Raw genomic sequence first — 20,776 nt, 5'->3', positions numbered from 1 at the left:
CTGGTTCATTTGGTATTTATCATAATGTGAATTTGACTTAAACTGAAGGTGTGCGTTCAGGGGCGGTCCTAGCCTGTTTGGTTATTTGGTGCCCTGGGCGAACACCCCCTGTGCCCCCCCCACCCCCCCGGCATGACTCCGTCCCCTACCACCGCCCACACAGATGCAGACATAAAACATATTAAGGATAGGCTATAAATAGAAAAACAAGCACACACAGAAGTCAAAATAAGACATAAATATAACAATTATTACAGTATAGAAGGCAGATAAAATTAAAATACAACATTCCTAAATTGCACAAGTAACATGATTGCACTTCGCACAACACACAGTGCTATGAAACAATTGTCATCTAAATCAGGACCTTTCTTGCCATCCTTGATGCAAAGTCATCAATAATGTCATCGTATGAAATCCGGTCAGCAATTGCATTGTTGTAATTGTTCATTTTGCACTCCAGTATCAACACCCATCCCTCAACCCAAGAATCACGCAACGTAAACTAATAGACGTCACGTCACCTACACCTTAGTGTGCAGATTTGGTTTGTATAGGTTTTTTTCTGCGATTTCGCACAACCCAGGAAAAAATAATTGTGACATTATGGGCTTGGATTGATAATACTACGAATTAAATGTGCTTTATTTGGAAGCTATTGCGGGGAGTCAGGGTGCGCCTGCTGCTTGCCGCACAGGAGAGGGAGGGGCGGCCGGCTCTCTGCTGGAGTGGCCGGGAGAGGCATCTAACGCACAATCTGTGGAAGAAGAGAGGGAAGGCGGGTGCATTGACAGTACCATACACCGTAAAGGAGGCAAATCATCCACAAAGTATTGTTTTCAATAAATTAGATTTAGCCATTTAGGCTGTATTGGACATCCATTTTTCTGTGGGTTTCAGAATTAACACCTTCCATCACGACTGTTAAAAATTTAACGCAGGCGCATTCAGTGCTACCTGTAACACAGGGCCGACTAGTACTTGCTCAAGAGTGAGGGGGGGGGGTTAAATTCTACACCAAAGATCACCCATATATTTAGGCGAGAGAAATATTTCTTATCTGGTAACTCTGCTTAGTATAGTCTACTGTAAGTAGCCAGGCTGGCTGGAGCAGCAACTAATAACCAGCTCGCAAAATAAAACAGAACAGAAACAAACAAACACAAAATCACCAGTCATCATGATACAAACTTATAATTTCCACCGATGTGTTTTCTAAATTCTATCACCCATATGTGAGAAGTGAGCAGTGAGCACCTTCAGTGCACCTGCTGCTGTTGCAGCTGTGCTGAAGTCTGACACACAACCTGTCGAAGGGGAAGGGGGGGTGGGGGATTCAGGCCTTCTCCCTGATCCAGCCTCGGCTGTAGGCAGGCATCTAATAGTGTAACCATACCATAAGTTGGCCATATAAATCGCGTCAGTAATAGCTTCCAAATAAAGCACATTTAATTCGTAATATTATCAATCCATGCCCATAATGTCACAATTATTTTTTCCTGGGTTGTGCGAAATCGCAGAAAAAAACCTATACAAGCCAAATCTGCACACTAAGGTGTAGGTGACGTGACGTCTATTAGTTTACGCTGTGTGATTCTTGGGTTGAGGGATGGGTGTTGATACTGGAGTGCAAAATGAACACTGATGCAAGATGGACAAGAAAAGGTCAAAGTCATCAGGTGCTCAGTTTAGGAAAAAGAGAAAAGAAGAGGAGGAGAAACGAGCAAAAGATAAAGGTAAGTAGATGTGTCATTGGATACTGGAAGGTATTATGCATGTATCCTGAAACAAGATAACATTAATTAGTAGGGGAATCGTCTGTTTACGTTTGTTAGCCACGTGGCTTATTGAATCTTTTGGACCGTGTTCAGCATAAGATTAATTAGCCATTAATTGGAAGAGGTGTATTGTTGATTTGTCTCCTATTCTCAGTGTATCACGAATTGTGGTTGTTTTTTTATCCATTTGCATTTTATGCTACGCTAAAACCGGACAATTCTGATGTAAACAGCAGACTTAGCAAGAAAAAAAAACCCTTAAACTATTAGGCTACACTATTTAGGAAAGTTATCTTACTATAATGACAAATGACAAATTACTTCGAAACACTGATGTTGTGATAGCCTATTTAATAAAATGCTTGTTATACATATAACTCTGAATATTTGATAAATTGGGCAAAATTATATGTTTTAATTCTGAAAATGATGCATGCATGTATCAGAGTTTTAAATTGGGTGTCTGTTCAGGGGCACTTCTGAAATACTTTGGAGCCGTCCACCTCCTCAGGCGTGCAGGCCTCAGAAATGGACACCCCCCCCCCCCCCCCCCCCCCAAAGCCACATGTGTCTCCACACATGTCTGAGGATGAAGACCCAACTGCAGCCACTTCAGGTGTGTTTGTGTGTAGCCTGAGTGTCTCAAAGATTATTCCACCCCTATGAATGCTCTGTATTCTAAATAACTTGTGTATACTAATGCAAATGTGTGCTCATAGAAATGCCTGGAGTTGAACCCCCTGAGGACGAGCCCCTGTGAACTGGCCTTCAGTTTTCACTGACAGCAGTCGAATACAGCTGGTTTGCGAAGGACCAAATAAGGTAGCACCTGACTTTGTTTTCCCTAGAAATGAGGATGATGGAAGAAGTTGCCACCACCAGTATTTTCAGAAGACACTAGTTAGTGGTGAAAAGATGCCTAGAAGCTGGCTGGTATATTCTGAGAAAAACAGCCTTTTTTGCTTCTGCTGCACAGAAGACACATCAATTTAACAAACTCTGGACTGACAGATTGGAAGCTGTTAGGACGACCATTAGCGGCTGGCGTTGCAGTAATGATGACAAAGGAGGTCGAGGATCCCAAGCATCTGGTGTTTATTGACAATATTTACAGCATCACTGATGGCAATACAGCAACCCAAGTGAGGTCTAACCAGCAACACAGATAGATGGGAACTGGCACCTTAAATACTGCGTCCCTGGTAGACCTGATTGGAAGATACCATCAGCAGGTGCTATCAAAAATCCTTTTGCTGTGCAAATGTACGTAAACTATATGTAAACAGTGGCAAATTCAAAATATATACAAAATCCCATTAAATGCTGTTTAATCGATTAATAAACACCCAAGCCTAATTAATATTAATAAATATTTACAAATACAATCCATTTCCAAACCCCCTTCCCCTTATCTCCCTCCTTGGTTCCCTCCCGGAACGTTTAATGTGCCCCTTGTAGCCGGGGGGACTCTTTTGGCCGTGCACCCTGGAGCGGACACAAGGAAGACAGGTAAGTAAGACACAATGCAAACAATGTTTAAACTTATGCACTAGTGCACGCACTTGGTCCTAATATTAGCACCTCTGTATTGCTGCACAGAACTCAGCACAGAAATATAATTGTTATTCGTCAACCAAAACAAACCGATGCACGATACTGTCGGAGCCTAATATCACTCCGCTCTTTCAGGCAGCGCCGCGTATCGATCGCCGCATCTGCCAGAAAACACAACAATCACTCATGGTTCAAAATGACAATAATACCAATAAATGGAGCAATAAATATGCTACCAAACGTGCAAATATGCAACGTGCAAAATTAAATTATTCTGTGCCAATTCTGCTAATATAGTGCAAATATCGCTGACAAAGTGCCAAGTGCCATTATAATTATGCATAGTTTCATTGTTTGTTAGAAAGTGCAATTAATTCTGACCCACATTCTGACCCATATTCCCGAGACCAAAGTCATCTGTCCACCGTAACGAAGTGCCCTTCGTTACAGAAGCATGCCGGTTTTCTTTTCACCTCACATGACAGTAGTCCTGAACACACCAACTCCATGAAAACATGGAAAGAACTGGTAGTGAGGATTAAAAAAGGCAAAACAAGAGATGGAACTTCTGAAGGCTGAGAGAAGAAGATGGAGAGCGGCGCTGACTCGTCTCGCTGCTGTCATTCAGTCTCTCGCAAACAGAAATTTAGCACTAAGGGGACACACAGAAACATTGTTTTCTCCATCAAATGGCAGTTTTCTAAAAGAAGTTGAACTCATGGCAAAGTTTGATCCCATAATGCAAGAGCCACAGGGGGTGTTCGCCCAGGGCACCAAATAGGCTAGGACCGCCCCTGCATTTTGAATCATTATGTCAGGAGTGTATCATGCCTGTATCTCAACCAGCAGGTGTAGGACTATGACCCTGCACTGATTTTGAGTCGTTTGGTCACATGACCTGGAAGCTATTGAGCTAAAATGCTAATATTTACATTAAAAAATTATTTAAAAAAAATATCAGAGGTTTAAACTCCAATGAAAAGAAGTGTTTCGGAAACAGACAATGCAGTAAACAAAGTCCTTTACAGAAAACAAGAATGACACAACCTTTCTGATTTTGGTGATGGAAATATACGATACAATAAACACAAACATACTCATATCTCATAAATATCAGAGGTATATTTCACTGATCTATTATAAATTACTACTGAACATCTATAACAAACATAAGGCTTTTTTTTTTTTTATAACTATGTAGGCTTTATATTTTAAATAACAAATAATGTGACCCTTGGCATCTGTTAACTGACACCTACTTTCTGATTCCAGCTTGCATTTTTTTAATCACACTTTTTATTTATGTGCAAAGGACACAGTCCCAGTTGGCTGCTCTTACTTTCTGGAGTTCAGACAAACCCAGGCACTGCTCATGGTACCATCGTTGGCATGTGTCACACTGTATCTGAAAAATGAAATAAAGACAAAATCTTTATCAGCTTGTGTGCAGTTAAATTGAAATATGAAAAAGAGAATAATTTCTGGTTGTAGGCAAGAAAATGTTTGCCATAATCATTTCAATTCATAATTGTATCAACTGATTTATATTCACTGCATTACACAATGTGTGTAATATGCTGTGTTAATCTTTTCTAATTAAATAACAAAAAGCCAGCATCTTGAAGTCAATGAGAGAAGGATGTGGCTCCATCAGATTTCCACTGCAGTAGAACACAGCATTATGCTAATAGAGTTTCAAAAGCTAGAGTCTCTATCTGTGTAGAGGACAAACTACAGTTCTGGCCACAGTGACATTTTTAATCATTATTATTTTAGTCATAACATTTAGTATCTTTTTCATTTATAGTTTTTAGGTATGTTGGGAAGTTAGGTAGCCTGTGACATTACTTTTAGTGGCTTGGTACCGAGTTTAGAAAATTCTAAGAGACACTCTTCTATAACTGTACAATAAACCCCAAATGATAAATGTACAAGAAACAGTGACAAAAACTCACCCATCGAGTAGCTGGAGGCCCTGATCCAGGGGCTTCGAGGCAGAGCACATCACACAGTTGTTGTCCAGATCGAACACTGGAATAAAATAAGTTTCTGTAATAAGTGACATATGTACACATTCCATAGTTTATTGGTGGAACGGTGGTGTCACGCCTGTGGTGTTCTGCATTGTGTTCTGGCGTTCACAATGAAGAGGCAGAACTGGATTTTTGGTCTTTAGTGATGATCTCTGGTGAAAATATATACAAAACACGTTCAGCAGCTGTCTGGGTGTGTATCTGTTCAGTTTTCCTCTGTCAGTTGCAAAGAGCTTTTTTTCTTTTAAAATTACAATTACAAAATTAATACAGTCATTGGACACATCAGAAAAAAAAAAGAATCACAGGACCTAGTAGCTATCAGTATAAATACCATCATGACATTACAGTGTTAATTGGCATATAAATAAATAAATAACTAATTAATCTCATAGTACAAAAAGTGACCAAAAGATCCACATTTCATTGCTTCAACAGTTATAAACACAGAAAACAGGGTAGACTGCAACTGGGGACAGTTACAACAAGTCTTATTCCTCAATTAAAATCATGCTAATATGATATTCATATAAACAAACAAATTAATCAGAATGATTTGGTGGAATTAGATAAATCTACATTAATCTGTTACATTGGCAGCTGAGTTGCTATCAAATTATATGTAGCTTGTCAACTGGATTATTAATAATCATCAACTCAAGTCTATTTAATAAATTTAACAATCAGTATTGTGAATCCTTATTGAAGGAAAAATACAGCAATAAATAAATCTATACCTTTGCAGATTTAAAACGATATAGCTTCTGTTTCAGTTCCAGTTGACTGTATTGAAGTTTGATAAGAGTTCTTTCTGATTCCATGATGGGATTCTTGTTACAGTTTAATTAGGAGGTGGACCCAAATGCAGAAAACAGGAGGCAGAGGGGAGAGTTCAAAAGAAATTTAATTAACAAAAGACCAACAAAAGCTTACATGAATGGTGCAGGTGAATCCAAAATCCAGGCAGGGAGGAAAAAAAAACAAAAATCCATACATAGGAGAATCAAAAACACAAGGAAACCCTGACAAGCACCGAGACAAGACGAGAGAATGAACCAACAAAGTAAAGAGGACAAGACACAGGATTGAATACACTGGGGTGGGGGGGGGAGGAAAACAAGACACAGGTGAGGGCAGTCAGAGACAGGTGAAAATAATTACTGATCACAAAGGGTGGGAAAACAGACAAATACAGGAAGTAAATCTAAAACACATGAGGGAGGAACAGAAACTATCAAAATAAAACAGGAAATAACCAACAAAATCCAACACCGTGACAATTCTGAGTTCATCTGAGATGTATGGGATATATAAATGTGAATTTTTTCACAAAATCTATGACACTTTTGACTAAAACAATATGAACTGTGTGGACTCTTTTACAGAGGATGTCATTTATTTGGATGGGTTTGACTGCATTTACTTTCACAACAAGATGAACTATTTAATATAAAGAAAAGAGAAAAATGACTTAAACCTGAATCATTCAGCACTGCCAGTGCAAACTTTGTCCTTTCCAAAGTCATCTCCTTCTTCGATGAGCCAAAGGACATGAGAGGCAGCGCAGGATATGCCTCCATCACTGCCTTCGACATCTACACCAACATACAGAATCAAGCAAGTCATCTTTGAAACATTGTTTTTGAATTATAAAGCAATAGAAAGGCAAATATGAATTGATTTGTCAAAAAATATGTGTAGTAGTACCTAAAACATGTAAATGCCAAACTACACCAGCTGTGACAACAGTCATCCCTCACTACAGTAGTATTTACACAACTGAAAATACATTCAATTTAAGTGTGAACTTAAATAACAGAACTATAACTTATGGTATATTAATTATTTTTTTTTACTTAAAATGATGTACTGAAGATGGTTAGATAACTACATTTTTGATGCATTGTTATACGGTGATACTTTGTACATTGAATCAAGACACTGAATTAAAAAGCACATAAAACATATGAGGTTAAAGGCAGTAAACGAAATGTAATTTTGGACATAGTGACATATCGATGCAACATTTTTCCAACCCACCATGGTACCTGGTGGAAATGACTGACTCTACTTATGTCGCTCTCCAGAAGAGCAACAGCTGTCTTTTTTTTAGAGCACCTGGCATGTTGTCATTCATCTGTTAGGATGTGTTCTTGTGACTTTATCCTGTGAATCTATGAATATTATTTTAATTGCTTAATCCATTTACCAAAGAGTTGTTATGACTTCAAATTGCCACTGCTGTGTCACTTTATTGTTACATTAAATTTTTTAGTTAAGCACCAGAAGTCTGACACATAATGTTTGATAGAGAAACACAGAGATAGAAATAAACATCACACACACACATACACACACGGTCATTACCATGGTGACGATGACCCCACAACTACACTTGTCACGCTGCACAGGATGGTCCATGACTCCTCCTCTCCATCTGACTCTTCCCCAGTCGTTCTTGCCATGGACAATCATGCGCATCCTCATATAATCCCTATAGAAAACACATGATGTTATTAAAACACACAATATCGACATCAGAGTCAGGTTTACAAAATAATAAACTTCAAATCAATAAAACTGCATCAAGTAACTCCTTCGATTTACTGTTTTGTTGTGACCTTTGTTTTCTACAATTTATAGCAACATTTTCACTAAACTAGGGAGGAGTATATGAGACCAGATGCTAAAGATGTCTTCTTTCATCATTTCTCAGGCATTTGTTGGTCGTTCTATGTATACTGGTTGTTTCAGGCAAAGAAAGAGAGAAAAAGGAAACTAAACCTTTATGAGAAAAATGATGACCTACCGTATTCTTTTTGCAGCGTGTGCAGACTCAGCTTGCTCTGATTTATTAGCCACAGGATCCAACAAAAATACTGTGCTTATATCAGGAAATACATACTAAAAAAAGATTAATGTTATTTCAAAACAACATAATAGATATATACATAACATATGGTATATACGTAACAATCACTGACCAGTAACTTCCACCAACATTTACAAAAGAAAGTATGGCTTCATAGTTGTTGAAGTCAGTCTGTAATGGAAATAAAACTAAATTAAATAATTGTCAATAAAGAGAGAATAAGAGTTTTCTTTTTAATGAAATGCCACATTCTCAAATTTTGATTTATTTTATCATTACATAACATAAACAAAAATCCCTAAATACTCTCATAATAAATTTCAAAAATTATAAAAATGCAAATCAGGTTTTCCTAATAAGATTTGGCTTTTTGAGGTCTGCACAGGATAAAGGAATGAAAACAAGCATTACCCTGCACAAGCTGTGCTGTCTAACGCTTTCTCCTTCTCCACAGTATCACAGCAGCTGTGTAATGGTTCAGTAAAAAAAAAAGGTCTTTCCAAGGTTGAGCTGTTTGGCATTCAGATGGAAGAGACCCTCCATAACCTAATATGGAAGAAGACAAAGGAAACACAGCTTTCAAACCTTGGAATACTTATTCCAATAAAGTCAGCATAACAACTTCATGCGTGATATTTGAGTGTAATGTGGGTAACGTTCAAACCACCAAATACCTCACCTGTCAGCCATCGGTGAGGTCTCAGTGACCAGAGTTCACTGTGGTGTGCGAGAAAACTGGAACCTGACTGGTTGGCAGATGGTATCACTGCAACCACCACTTCTGTGTTCTTCTTTTTCCACAGTGATTTTAGCTGAGAAAAAAAAGTACAATTTCTTAGCTTTTCATATAATCCCATTAATATAAATAAAACTAATGAATGAAATGAAATAAAACTCCATATAATCAATAATCTCAAACCTTGTAAATTTTAAATTAAAGTCCATTCATTTCTATAAAACTATTAAACAGGCTGTATCAAGATAAAACCATTTGAAAAAAGTAACACTAAACACCTGTAATACGATAACATCCGCAGGCGTACCTGTCACTAAATACATATTTAAAATATACGCAGGAATGAAATTCTCATTGGTCACTGAGTGATGTAATATGCATATAAAAATATGCATTCAAAATGTGAGAATTCTCCTGTCAGTAATGACGTACCTGCTGTTCTTCATCTGTCATCGTCTTACTCTTCGGCATCTGCTCTGACACTGTGGCTTCTGAAGTTGGTGATACTAATATCTCCAGACAGGCCCATTCCATTTCGTTGACAGATGGTTCATCATTTTTCACAAGGTGAACCATAAGATGTTGAGTTTTGAGCTTCTTCTGGTCATGGAGCTCCTTTATTGTGGACACTATCATGTCTGCACACAGTCCCAAGAGAAAAATGAAAATGCCAAAGCTGATTGCTGGAATAGCAACGGACTGAATATTAAGGTCTCTTACTTTATGCAGGATGCTCTCTATGGCCTTTTTTAAAGTCCCCTTGGCTTTGAGGAGCACGGTTGGGGATGGATTAATTTTGACTTGTGGGCCGACTGCATGAATTAAATATCTGCACGGTAAATTACCAGCACTTGTGACCACTGCCTGGCCAGGTTTCAATTTCCCACACTTAAGAATGTGCCGGTCACTGTCTTCAACAATCTTTGGCCCTCCAGCTTCAGCTAAAGCCAGTGCAAGACCCCCAGAATGATGCAGGCTCGTATTAGCAGCACTGACAACTGTGAGGTCTTCTGACACTGTAACCGACAGCCTCTGGTCTTGGTGGGTGTCCAGCGTGGGTGGTGGTGGTGCATCGACCAGCGAAGTGTCAGTGTCTGTTTTGTTGGTTCGTTCGTTGGTGTTTCTGACCTTTTCCTGTACCTCAGTCTGGTTTGATGTCTTCTTCTTCTTTAAAACCTGATAATCAAAATGTTACACTGAATCCTCATTTATATTTCATGTAACAACATAGTATGATGCACTTTGAGCTGATGATGATCACTAACAACATCTTGTTGTTACCTTCTGCTTTTTAGGTTTCTTGAAATCAAAAGGCTTCTTCGTTGGTGTCACGTATACACCTCTCCTCCCCTGCTTCCTCTGTTTCCACCTTTCTACCCTGTGGGTCTTGTTACAATAAACAGAGAGATTTATTGTTATTACTTAAGCAAGTTATGAATTTCGGATGTCTGTTTTGGATTGTGGATACGTGACGAGACTAGTAAATTTTGTGAAGCACCGATTGATTGCAATTTGTTGACATCTGTTTTTTTATAAACTTTTTTTTTTTACTTTAATCTGCAGTTGTTTTGGTCTTATGATTCATTGTGGTCTGTAATTATTCAATATGAAAAAGCTATAATGTTCTGTGCTTTCATATAGTGACAAAGACAGTGTATTATTGATTAACAATATTGAATTAAAATACTTGTTTAGAAAGTAATGTATGAGATGTATTTTTAAATGTTACATACTCTTCAGTACTTAAGTTCTACAACAACAAAACAGCTTCTATCCTCTGAAACCAGCATTTAGAAATTCTGATAACAAATGGAAAAACTAAGAAATTATACATCAGCTACTTTATCTATATGTTTTTTCCCCACTTTCTGCATCGAAGACCATCAAAACTGAATATATACAGCTTTAAATCAAGTACATTATTTGATCATATTATGATCCCTAAAATAAATACCTTGGTCTTGATTTTCAGAGAGTCCTGGTTCTCTCTCATCACCTTGTAGGTGTGCAGAGAGTCATCCAGTCTGGTCAGCCTCTTCTGTTGAAAACGGATCTTTTGGAGATCCCACTGGTTCTTCTCCATAATCCCCTGCGTCTTGTTGTCTTTGGTGTCATTCAGTTGAAGACATGTTGAATTTAACATGAAGTCACATTAGTATTACATTTGTTGAATTATTGCGCGTACAAAGGTAAAGAAAATAGTTCTTTTATTACAGTTTACTTTTAGCTGTTAAGTAAGTGATAACATAGAGTGAGCAGGTTGTTACAGACAAATAAGCCCCGACAGGATGACTAGAACCCTGATGTGAAGCTTATTACGTAGCTTACTGCTGAATTAAATAATTTGAGACAAATTTTTGGTTACAATGTGATCTTGCCTCTGAAAAAACTGCCCATGGTGGTTGAACAAGCCTAAATCTGCGCACATAGCAACAGCTGATCAGCAGTGAGTCGATAGAAACTTTTATTTATGATTCACATTAAACTGGACGTTGCAGCTGATAGTGAAATGAGAAATGAGGGGGAATGGGACTTCTTTCGTGTTGTTGAAAGTAAAGTCTGTGTTTTTCTCATGCCGTTGCCCCATGTGACAAAACTGTGAACACATTTTTATAATTAGAAGTCGTTGTAATTACCGTACACAGCTTTAAGAGAGCGATCCGCTACTGTTGCCTGAATTGGAGGACAGGAAATTCTCCTTTCAGCCATTAGTCATGAATGAAGGGTTTCAATCTCTCCTCTGTTTTTTCTGAAGTAGTAGCATGGATCTATCCATTAGCAGTAGCCTGGCCAATCAGAGCGGCATCCCTAGCCGTTATACATAGCAACGGTCTGCAGTGATTGACCAGTGATTGATCCGAGTACAGCATTTAATAGAGCCATGTAATAATACATATTAACACTCACATTTACCTGTGTCAAGTTCTGGGCATCTCATAAACAGGACCTGTCCCATGCCGTCCAAGGTCTCCTGCAATATTATATTAATATTAATAACTTGAAAAACAATCTTAAAATGTCTGCATACATATAGGGGAGGCACCTGACTTACCAAGTAAAGGTCCTGACCACAGAACTGACTGAGGCAGAAAGTACTTTAGAAGCTTGGGGATAAAGGTGGAACAGTAGTACCGCTTTGGTTCTCCCTGTGTGTCCAGTGGTGCCTGCTGGATGACTTCCTTAAAATGCTCATCAAATGGTGTTGGGCTCGATTCAGCCTGTGAGAGACACAATTATATTCATGTCACACGTGTCATTTGTTCATGTATTGTGGTATTTGGAGACAGAACCAGTCTTTCCTTAGAACATCATGTTTCTGTGCTCCATGCAATTGTGTGTACATTGACTGCATGGCTTGCAATGTCAATGCATCAATAGTTCACCCTAACCCAAACAACGAATAGTCCGTTCAACATCTATGAAAGACCTAAATGATCCACAATTCAACACAGAAAAACTAAATTAACTAATTTTAAATTTTGAATTCCCAACAGGATAACTTACCACATAGTCTTCCTCTGTTATGTCAGTGTCATTAATGACTGGCTGTGCAGTTGAAGTGAGAAGTGCTTGAAGGTTTTGAAAATGTTTTTCAACATTTTCATCACTTGCTGGACTGGAGAACACCACTGTAGCACTCACTACAACTTCATCAAGTTCTTTGAGTGTAGTCGCCTGAGTCATCAGCCCGAGCACATGCATACAGAGGATATAGTGTTTTCCAGCACTGTGGGAAAGATTTTTATAAATAAATATCTATGTTGCCAATAATGCACCATAATGATAATAATTAAAACAAAATCATATTAAGTAGAAGGCACCACTTACTGTTTTTTGCAGAGGTCCTTGGCGTTTTTCATAACGTGACTCAAGCACCGATGTAGGATTGGTAGATCAGTTGCATTATTCTTTCCTTGTCCTGTCACGATGTAGTAGTACTGTGTAAGGAGCTCTGTGAGACTCAGACCACACAAGTTTTGTGCAATGGACTGTATTAAAACTGCTGAGCCATGACATATGTACATCACAGGTCTTTTTTCGAATTTTTGTCCCATGAAATTTCACACAGTCTGTCATGAAGGACCCTAAAAAGTATGACACTGATGCTGTTGTATGTTCTGCGGTCACAGATGTAGCTACAGGCACTGAGGAGCAGCCTTTCAGGGGATGTCTTACTACGAGTTCATAAATGTAAAATGGTGAACTCTCTCCTTTGGCCTGTTTTACTATGCTGCCTGTTGCGTCCAAATATACTATGTCACTTTTTGACCGTTCATGGAAGAGATGGATCGTCTTCTTGGACCAGAGCATCATTCCTTTTGGCTGAAGAATAATTTTTTGAATCAACTTGTCCTCTGTGTTTTTTTCTTGTTCGGACATCAGTTGCATGCCGATCATCTCGTTGCTGTGCAGGCTTGGATGCACACCTTGGTCGTTTGTTTCAAGCGGCATTGCGGCGTCCACTTTCGATGTTGTTAAAGTCCCAGGGAAACAAGAACAACTTCTGAGCTGCAACCTACACGCTTAAAATGACAAATTAGCACCTAATAAAAACTTTTTTTATTATATATAAAAACCAGAGCTTGACTCCAGACGTGCAAATGTTCCACCAAAACAGGTTCCCCTCCACATTATTTTGCAGCAGCTCCGTTGCTGCTTCCTAGGCTCAGTGTTTTTAATTGGTGTAAAGAAATGCCAGATCTTTCTCCAGTGCTGAGCGCTGTGGAGAGAGGTCTGGATATGTGAGACTATACGAGTACAGATTAAGACGTACTTCTGGATTAATCACAGCCCTGTCTGTGAAAATCACCCTGATTTAAATTTATGTGGAAATTCATCCATGAGTCAAAGTGGTCATTTGAGTCAAGTTTGAAGAAATTCCTTCAAGGCGTTTCTCGAGGTATCACGTTCATAAGAATGGTGTGGATGGACAGATGACCTGAAATCATGATGTCACCAGCCAGAGTCGGTCCCTGAGTCCTGTACAGCAGCTGCCCACTGCTCCTAATAGTAGAATGGATTAAATGCAGAGAAAGAATTTGACTGTATATTTGTACTCTGTATGATTATATGATCAGAATAAAGTTGGCCTTTATGACCTTTATAAAAACATTTTTCAAAATGTGTGAATCACAGACGTCCTTCAGACTACAGTCATGAATGTTCACAAAAAAGTTCAGGCTGATGGGTCCAGTAGTACGTGACATTAGACTGCTGACCTCACACACACACACTGAATAAAATGAATGAAACTGAATCTTCTCCTGGTGTTAGCTGAACAGTTTCCACAGTTAAATATAATTTTAAAAAGCACAATAAGAAAAACTGTTTAACCTGATTAACTGTGATCTTAAAATACGTCTGAACAAACATGAGACGTAACCAAATATAATATGAGAGAGGAGAAATCTGACTACTGACTAAACTGCTCATAAACTGGTGTTTGAGTTATTGTGGTGGTCTGTAAATGTGTTAACTGACTTTCTTTCTAACCTGATGACTCTGCATGTGAACACACTGATTGATTTTGTCTTTCAGGTTCAGCTGTCGTCAGGGTGAGAGAAGGGAGTGAAGCTGTTTTACCCTGTTTCATCAGACCTGAGCAGAACATTGAACGAGACGCCTTTGAGTGGAGGAAAGATGGTCAGATGGTGTTCTTGTATAAGAACGGGAGTCATTCCAATAACGGCCTTCCAGGTCAAGACGAGCAGTTCAAGGGACGAGTGTCTCATTTTCCTGATCAACTGCAGTTCGGTGACGCCTCCATAAGGATCAGAGATACAAAGGAGTCTGACAGTGGAAACTACAGCTGTGATTTTTCACTTGATGATTTTAACAGACAAACATTCACCATTAAACTTGTTGTTGGTGAGTTCTTCCATGAAACAGTTATAAAGTCACCTGTTCATTTCACAGACAGACTGGTTCAAGTGTCCCAGATGGACTCAAGTTAAATTCTCATCAAATAATCAGAACAACACATCTGGACGAGGCCCTGCCCCGAGGACGAGGGCTGCAGATGAGCTTCAGCTAGAAGACACATAAACATTAAATCTGTTGAATTGATTTTTCCTGTCTGACAGCGTTTATCTGTTTCAACTGTTAAACAAACAAACAAACAGATAAACTGATGGATCATTTATGGACCAAAACAACAAATCAATTATGAAAATAATAATTAGTTGCAGCCCAAGTCAAGATGCCAGAATTTAAAACTTCAATGCAGTATTATAAAAAACAATACTAGATATTTTGACACCACAGCAAAAAGAAAAAAATCTCTTGGTACATATTTTTTTCTTCTTATAAAAAATATAGTATCAAAAAAGTGACGGAACACTGTCTGGTTTTACTGAAAGACAAATTTCAACCAGGAAAATAAAGAATAAACTGAACTGTGGTCATGAATGAACATGTAGGTAATTTTTTATAGCTTTGATATGATCAAATATTAGTATTGTATTGATTTTAAACATGTCGTATTGAGAAAGAATTGATTATCAGGTATTTTTGATAACCTTATGTGGGAAAGTTCATGTTTCCTCAGAATGTTTCTGTGTCACAGCGATTAGTAGCAAGAAAACAGGAAGTGAGTGAACTCAGTTTAGCAGCTACTTCCTGAGAATTCTTTGTCAACCGGATACTGAATTTTAAATTTAGTGTGAGGGGTGTAACTGACAGGAAACCAAATGAAGGACTTGCAGTGAACCCTCCCTTCAACTGAAGACGGGTTTGTCTGTGAAAACAGACTGCAGGACCAAAGCAAATGTATTTTATTGTGTTGTAATGTAATTTAATGTAATGTAATTTAATGTATTGTGGCGGCACGGTGGTGCAGTGGTTAGCACTGCTGCCTCACTGTACTTAAGTACATTTTTTGAGTATCTGTACTAGTTTTTTTCTTTTTTTGGGGGGGAAACTTCTGACTCACTCCACCACATTTCAAAGACAAATATTGTACTTTTGACTCCACTAGATTTCTATGAAGGTTGTTGTTACTCCTTATTTTTAGTCTAAGCACAGCTTTGAAGTCAGCTGTTGATGTTTTTTCTTTTCTAAAGAAAACGCTGTGTTTCTCACAGAAGGAAACCAGTCACAGTACCCGCTCTCAACTGGAACTGATGTAAAAGCAGAAATACATCATCCAGGTGTTCTGTGTAGCAGAGTGGTTCTACAAGCAGGTCAGTGCATCATCAGGTGGTTTCAGAGTTACAAGGTTCTGTAAATTCACTGTGAAAACAATACAGCATGTATTGATATTAGAAATGTACTTTGTAATCTGTACTTTTGAATACTTAAGTATTTTTAAAAACAAGAACTCTAGTACTTTGACTTAACTATTATTTTCTCAACTAATCGATTGATTAATCCTGTCACAATCCTCTCTCACACACAGAATAAAATGAATTAAACTGAATCTTCTCCTGATTGATTTTGTCTTTCAGGTTCAGCTGTCGTCAGAGTGATAGAAGGGAGTGAAGCTGTTTTACCCTGTTTCATCAGACCTGAGAACATCGAACGAGACGTCTTTGACTGGAGGAAAGATGATGAGAAGGAAGTGTTCTTTTATGGGAAAGGCCTTCATTCCAATAACGGCCTTCCAGGTCAAGACGAGCAGTTCAGAGGACGAGTATCTCATTTTCCTGAACAACTGCAGTTCGGAGACGCCTCCATAAGGATCAACAATACAAGGGTGTCTGACCGTGGAACCTACAGCTGTCATTTTCCTCGTCTTCAGCCAGAAGAACAAATCTTCTACATTGACCTTGATGTTGGTGAGTTCTTCCATGAAACAGTTATAAAGTCACCTGTTCATTTCACAGACAGACTGGTTCAAGTGTCCCAGATGGACTCAAGTTAAATTCTGAACTTACTTCTTGAGACAGGCCTCTAATGGATCTGTGTTACAGATATTGATCATGATTGATCGTCTTCTGGAGGCAGTTGTATCGTTCAGGATCAGTGGATTGGTGACTCTCTCACAGCAGGGTAGTAAGGAGGCTCTGACAGATGTGTTTTCTGACTCTTTGACTGTAACCCATCCAGGACCGACACAAACCAGTCTCATGTGTAAATGTGCTGCCAACTTCAGATAGTTTGTCAAATCTGAGACGTCTTTTAAATCAGTCTAATAAACAGTCACATGTTTCAGTTTTTTCTCAGTATCACCTGCATGTTAACTTGATATCAAACAAGAACTCTGACATTATTATGTTTCTGTTTTTCCTTTCAGATTGTATCATAAAAGACAGATGGGAGGAAAACATCCGAGGTGAGTCCTGATTGTTGTTGTGTCACTTCCTGCCTCTCATAGATTCATTAATAGAACTGAGTGTTACAATCACTAATCCCTCATTGTGAGTGTGTGAATTGGCTCCACAGGTCTGATGTGTATTTTATCTTTAATGATTCTTTGACATGTGTTAAATATGTGAATGTATAATGTTAAATGTTGAGGTGCTGCTGAATTTTATTAATAATGATTTTATTTATATTCAGTTTTTCAAAATTGAGTTACAAAATGGTGTACTTCTATTGTGAAGCAATAAAATAATATTAAAACAAAATTTCAGTTAGAAAAGCAAGCATTTCAAATATAATTAAAAAATAAGTAAAGTGAGTTAAACAGGCAGACAAATAAATGAGTAACAACCAAAATAAAATCAAGATAAAAGCATCTGTGTTCACAGGTGCATCTCCACATCCACGCATCACAATATTTGATCAATCAAGAGACGAAGCAAAGCTTCAGTGTGAAGTTCGACATGTTTCTCCAAAACCTGACGTCGAGTGGCAGGACAGTTCTGGAAACATCCTTCCTGCTGAAGAACCACAGGTCACAGAGAGAGGAGGCTACTTCATCATCCTCAACACGACTGTGAACAAGACTGACGACTATCGCTGTGTCGTCACACAGGAGGAAATCTGCCATCAGATTTCTGCAGTGATCTTTGTGTTCATCCCTGGTGAGATTCTTCCTATTAGTATTTTTATTATAAAATTAAATTGATAAAAATGTGACACTGGTTCATCAATCAACAGTCAAATTCACAGGATTAAATAAACCACATTAATGTTTCTGTTCAATCTGATCAAGAGACCAAAATTATCACCAACCACCAAACAAATGCAGATAAAATATTAAAGTAACTGACAGATTTGTTTCACTCATCAGTTAAAAAAACAACATTAATCTATTGAGTTTCTGGTAAAATCTGAATATTCACTAAATATTTAGCCGGTGGACAAAAAGTAAATTTTGGCTCCTGGTCTGAACGCAGCTTTCAGGAACATGAACATCATGAATCATTTCATCAGTTTTGTGCAGCGTGACACAAGTTATTCCATATTCTAACATAAAAAGCAGATGTTGATATCCAGCTGTGGTCAGCACTTCTTCACTGCCGTACATGGACTGAAGGTCAGTCCTGATCACAGTCTCCTCTGTTGTATTTGACCTTGTTATATGTTGGTATATATGTGGTTAATAAGTGAAGATTTCTGCATCACCAAATGAAAATGAGTTCCAGCACAAACTGATTCTTCCACACAGTTGATCTTGTTGTTAGAAATATGAGCACATACTAACTACCAGGTGTAACTGTGGAGTCGCTGATTGAACCAACTGACAAAACTAGTTTGATCCAGAAAACACAACATATGAGCTGCTGAGTGAGTAGAAGAGGTCAGAGAAAATGATGAGACATGACACTGGTGTCAAATGAGTTCAAGTGTGAAAGCTTCACTTGTCAAACTATGATGAGTGATAATGACAACATGAATCATCAAACATCATCACAGATTTTAACTCACTCTGACTGAACATACATGAAATGTTCAACACATGGAAAAACTTTATCTTCTTCAATTATTTTATTTATTAAACTGAACTCAAACTAAAAACTAAATGACAAACAACAACAACAACAAATGATATGATCAGTTTTCTGTTCTGGCAGCATGAGACTGATCACATGTGTCTAATATGAGTTTATCACTGAGACTCAGTTAAAACCTGAAAACACAATGACTGCACACACTTTTAAAATCTTAATTTCATATTTAGTAACAAGTTTTTGCATAATTACTAACACTAACAGAAATTATTGTCTAATGAACAAAAATATTAAATATATAATCCTGTAATTCTTCTTTATAACTGATGTGTCACTTGTTGTCTGTTTACTCTGTGTTCACAGATCCAGAGCCAAGCAAAGGTGAGATTATTCCTCGTTTTAATTTCATATTCAAGTCATTTTAATTATATGAGTTAATAATTTTCCAAAAATCTTAATGTCTTTAGACTGAACACAAAGTAAATTATGATGAAGAAATCTGCAGAAGTTGAAAATGTTTGAAACTGAGTGAAAACTTGACTCTGATCCTGAGACTCTGAGACTCCACTTCATGAATCTACAGAGATCAGAGGAAGAATGAGAGCAGAGGTTCACAAAGTGCAGGATTTAATGTTAAACATCATTATGAGACCAAATCACTAATCTGTTTTCCTGTGTGTCCCTCCATCAAACACTTGAATTTTATGCTGAAGGATGAATTCAAATTCAGAAATAATGAACCAAAATGAACCAAAATGATCAAACTCTTAAACAGTTTCCAAAAATAAAATACTGATTCTATTTGTTGGCTAAAACAGAATAATTCATCATGATTTTAATCTGGACGTCACTGAGCAGCAGTCAGTGGTGGAAGAACAACTCACAGTCTGTACTGAAGGAAAAGTAGTAAAACCACAAAGTAAAAATACTCTGTTACAAGTAAAAGTCCACTTGAGTAAAAGTACAGAAGTATCAGAGTTACTCATGTTTTGTTGTAATATCAAAGTAATTAGTTACTATATACATCTGATAAATGTAGGAGAGTAAAAAGTAAAAACAAAAATACCAGAAGAAGTATAAAGTAGGGTTAAATGTAAATACTCATGTAAAGTCCATCAGATTTGTAGTTTTCCAGCTCAGTGAATCAAAGTTATCTGAGCTGCATGTTAAGATGAAAGGATGGACAGACAGATGGACTGTATTGATGACAGATTGAGAAATTCCTGAAACTGTGATAAAGTAAAGACGTGTTTCTAAGACGTAATCCAGAGTCCATGGTGTCCTGGGCTCAGTGTGTAGAGAACCTCGGCCGTAGACAGATTGTCACACACATTTGCAGATGTCAGACACAGCAGCAGTTTAACAACAGTCACATGTAAACAGGCTGAAGTGGAGGTGGCAGGACAGTGATTCAAACAGTCTTCATACTGATGAGCAGCACGTCTCAGAAACAGGACCATGCTACAACATCACCCTCCTCACTACTGTGAGCAAAACCAAAACCAACCTCTGAGCTGTGAAGACAAGCAGGAGGAAACTGGACATAAGATCCAAGCTGACATCACTGTTCCTGCTGAGATTCATCCCAGTGGGGTTTGAATCTGCAGGAACATCAACACCTTTAGTTGTTCTTTGTGTGGACTGTGAGCTCCAATCTGCTGTTTATCATCTGCACTTACATTCTCACTCTGACACTAACTTTATCTTCAGTTTCAGGGCCACCTATTGGATGGACTGGTCCTACTACAGTTTTCTGCGTTCTTTTTGTTGTTGTTGTTCTTCTTCTTCTACTTGGGCTTATATTCAAGCATTACATCCCACTCACTTGTAAGAAAGGTAAGTTGAATCAATGTATTTTATCAACATATTCATAAGGAAACAGAAAACACAACACATTCTTTATACATTTCTCATGTTTAGAGTCTTGACAGTTGTTTTATTTTTCTCATTAATCATTCTGTTATTTA

At 38.0% G+C, this 20,776-nt stretch overlaps 3 protein-coding genes across 8 annotated transcripts in view; 2 read left to right on the top strand and 1 right to left on the bottom strand.

The window, feature by feature from the left end:
• Positions 1-20,776, top strand: part of LOC146332307 (butyrophilin-like protein 2) — a 107,631-nt gene that overhangs the window by 47,972 nt on the left and 38,883 nt on the right. The gene's annotated exons all lie outside the window — the stretch shown is intronic.
• The window catches only part of LOC146332309 (uncharacterized), a 57,936-nt gene that overhangs the window by 35,498 nt on the left and 1,662 nt on the right, over positions 1-20,776 (top strand). The window contains exons 2-4 of the mRNA XM_084741415.1: positions 17,664-17,939; positions 19,173-19,190; positions 20,520-20,645. Of these exons, the coding sequence (XP_084597541.1) occupies positions 17,664-17,939; positions 19,173-19,190; positions 20,520-20,645 (420 nt within the window). The remainder of the gene's footprint in view (positions 1-17,663; positions 17,940-19,172; positions 19,191-20,519; positions 20,646-20,776) is intronic.
• Positions 4,611-20,776, bottom strand: part of LOC146332306 (uncharacterized) — an 88,653-nt gene continuing 72,487 nt past the window's right edge. The window contains exons 1-7 of one of the 4 annotated variants that reach the window (XM_084741302.1): positions 10,928-11,072; positions 10,255-10,359; positions 9,406-10,149; positions 8,175-9,049; positions 6,843-7,859; positions 5,288-5,363; positions 4,611-4,737 (exon numbers count right to left, since the gene is read on the bottom strand). In XM_084741302.1, coding sequence (XP_084597428.1) covers positions 8,861-9,049; positions 9,406-10,149; positions 10,255-10,359; positions 10,928-11,056 — 1,167 coding nt within the window. In that variant the 5' untranslated portion in view covers positions 11,057-11,072 and the 3' untranslated portion in view covers positions 4,611-4,737; positions 5,288-5,363; positions 6,843-7,859; positions 8,175-8,860. Of the gene's footprint in view, positions 4,738-5,287; positions 5,364-6,044; positions 7,860-8,174; positions 9,050-9,405; positions 10,900-10,927; positions 11,073-20,776 lie in introns of those variants that run through there. The other 3 variants (XM_084741318.1, XM_084741311.1, XM_084741327.1) reach the window with 3 other exon arrangements.

This window comes from Lutjanus erythropterus, chromosome 2, assembly GCF_056507025.1.
Source record: "Lutjanus erythropterus isolate fLutEry1 chromosome 2, fLutEry1.hap2, whole genome shotgun sequence".
In the NCBI taxonomy this organism is placed as follows: Eukaryota; Metazoa; Chordata; class Actinopteri; order Lutjaniformes; family Lutjanidae; genus Lutjanus; species Lutjanus erythropterus.
This window is presented reverse-complemented; position numbering and strand designations above follow the sequence as displayed.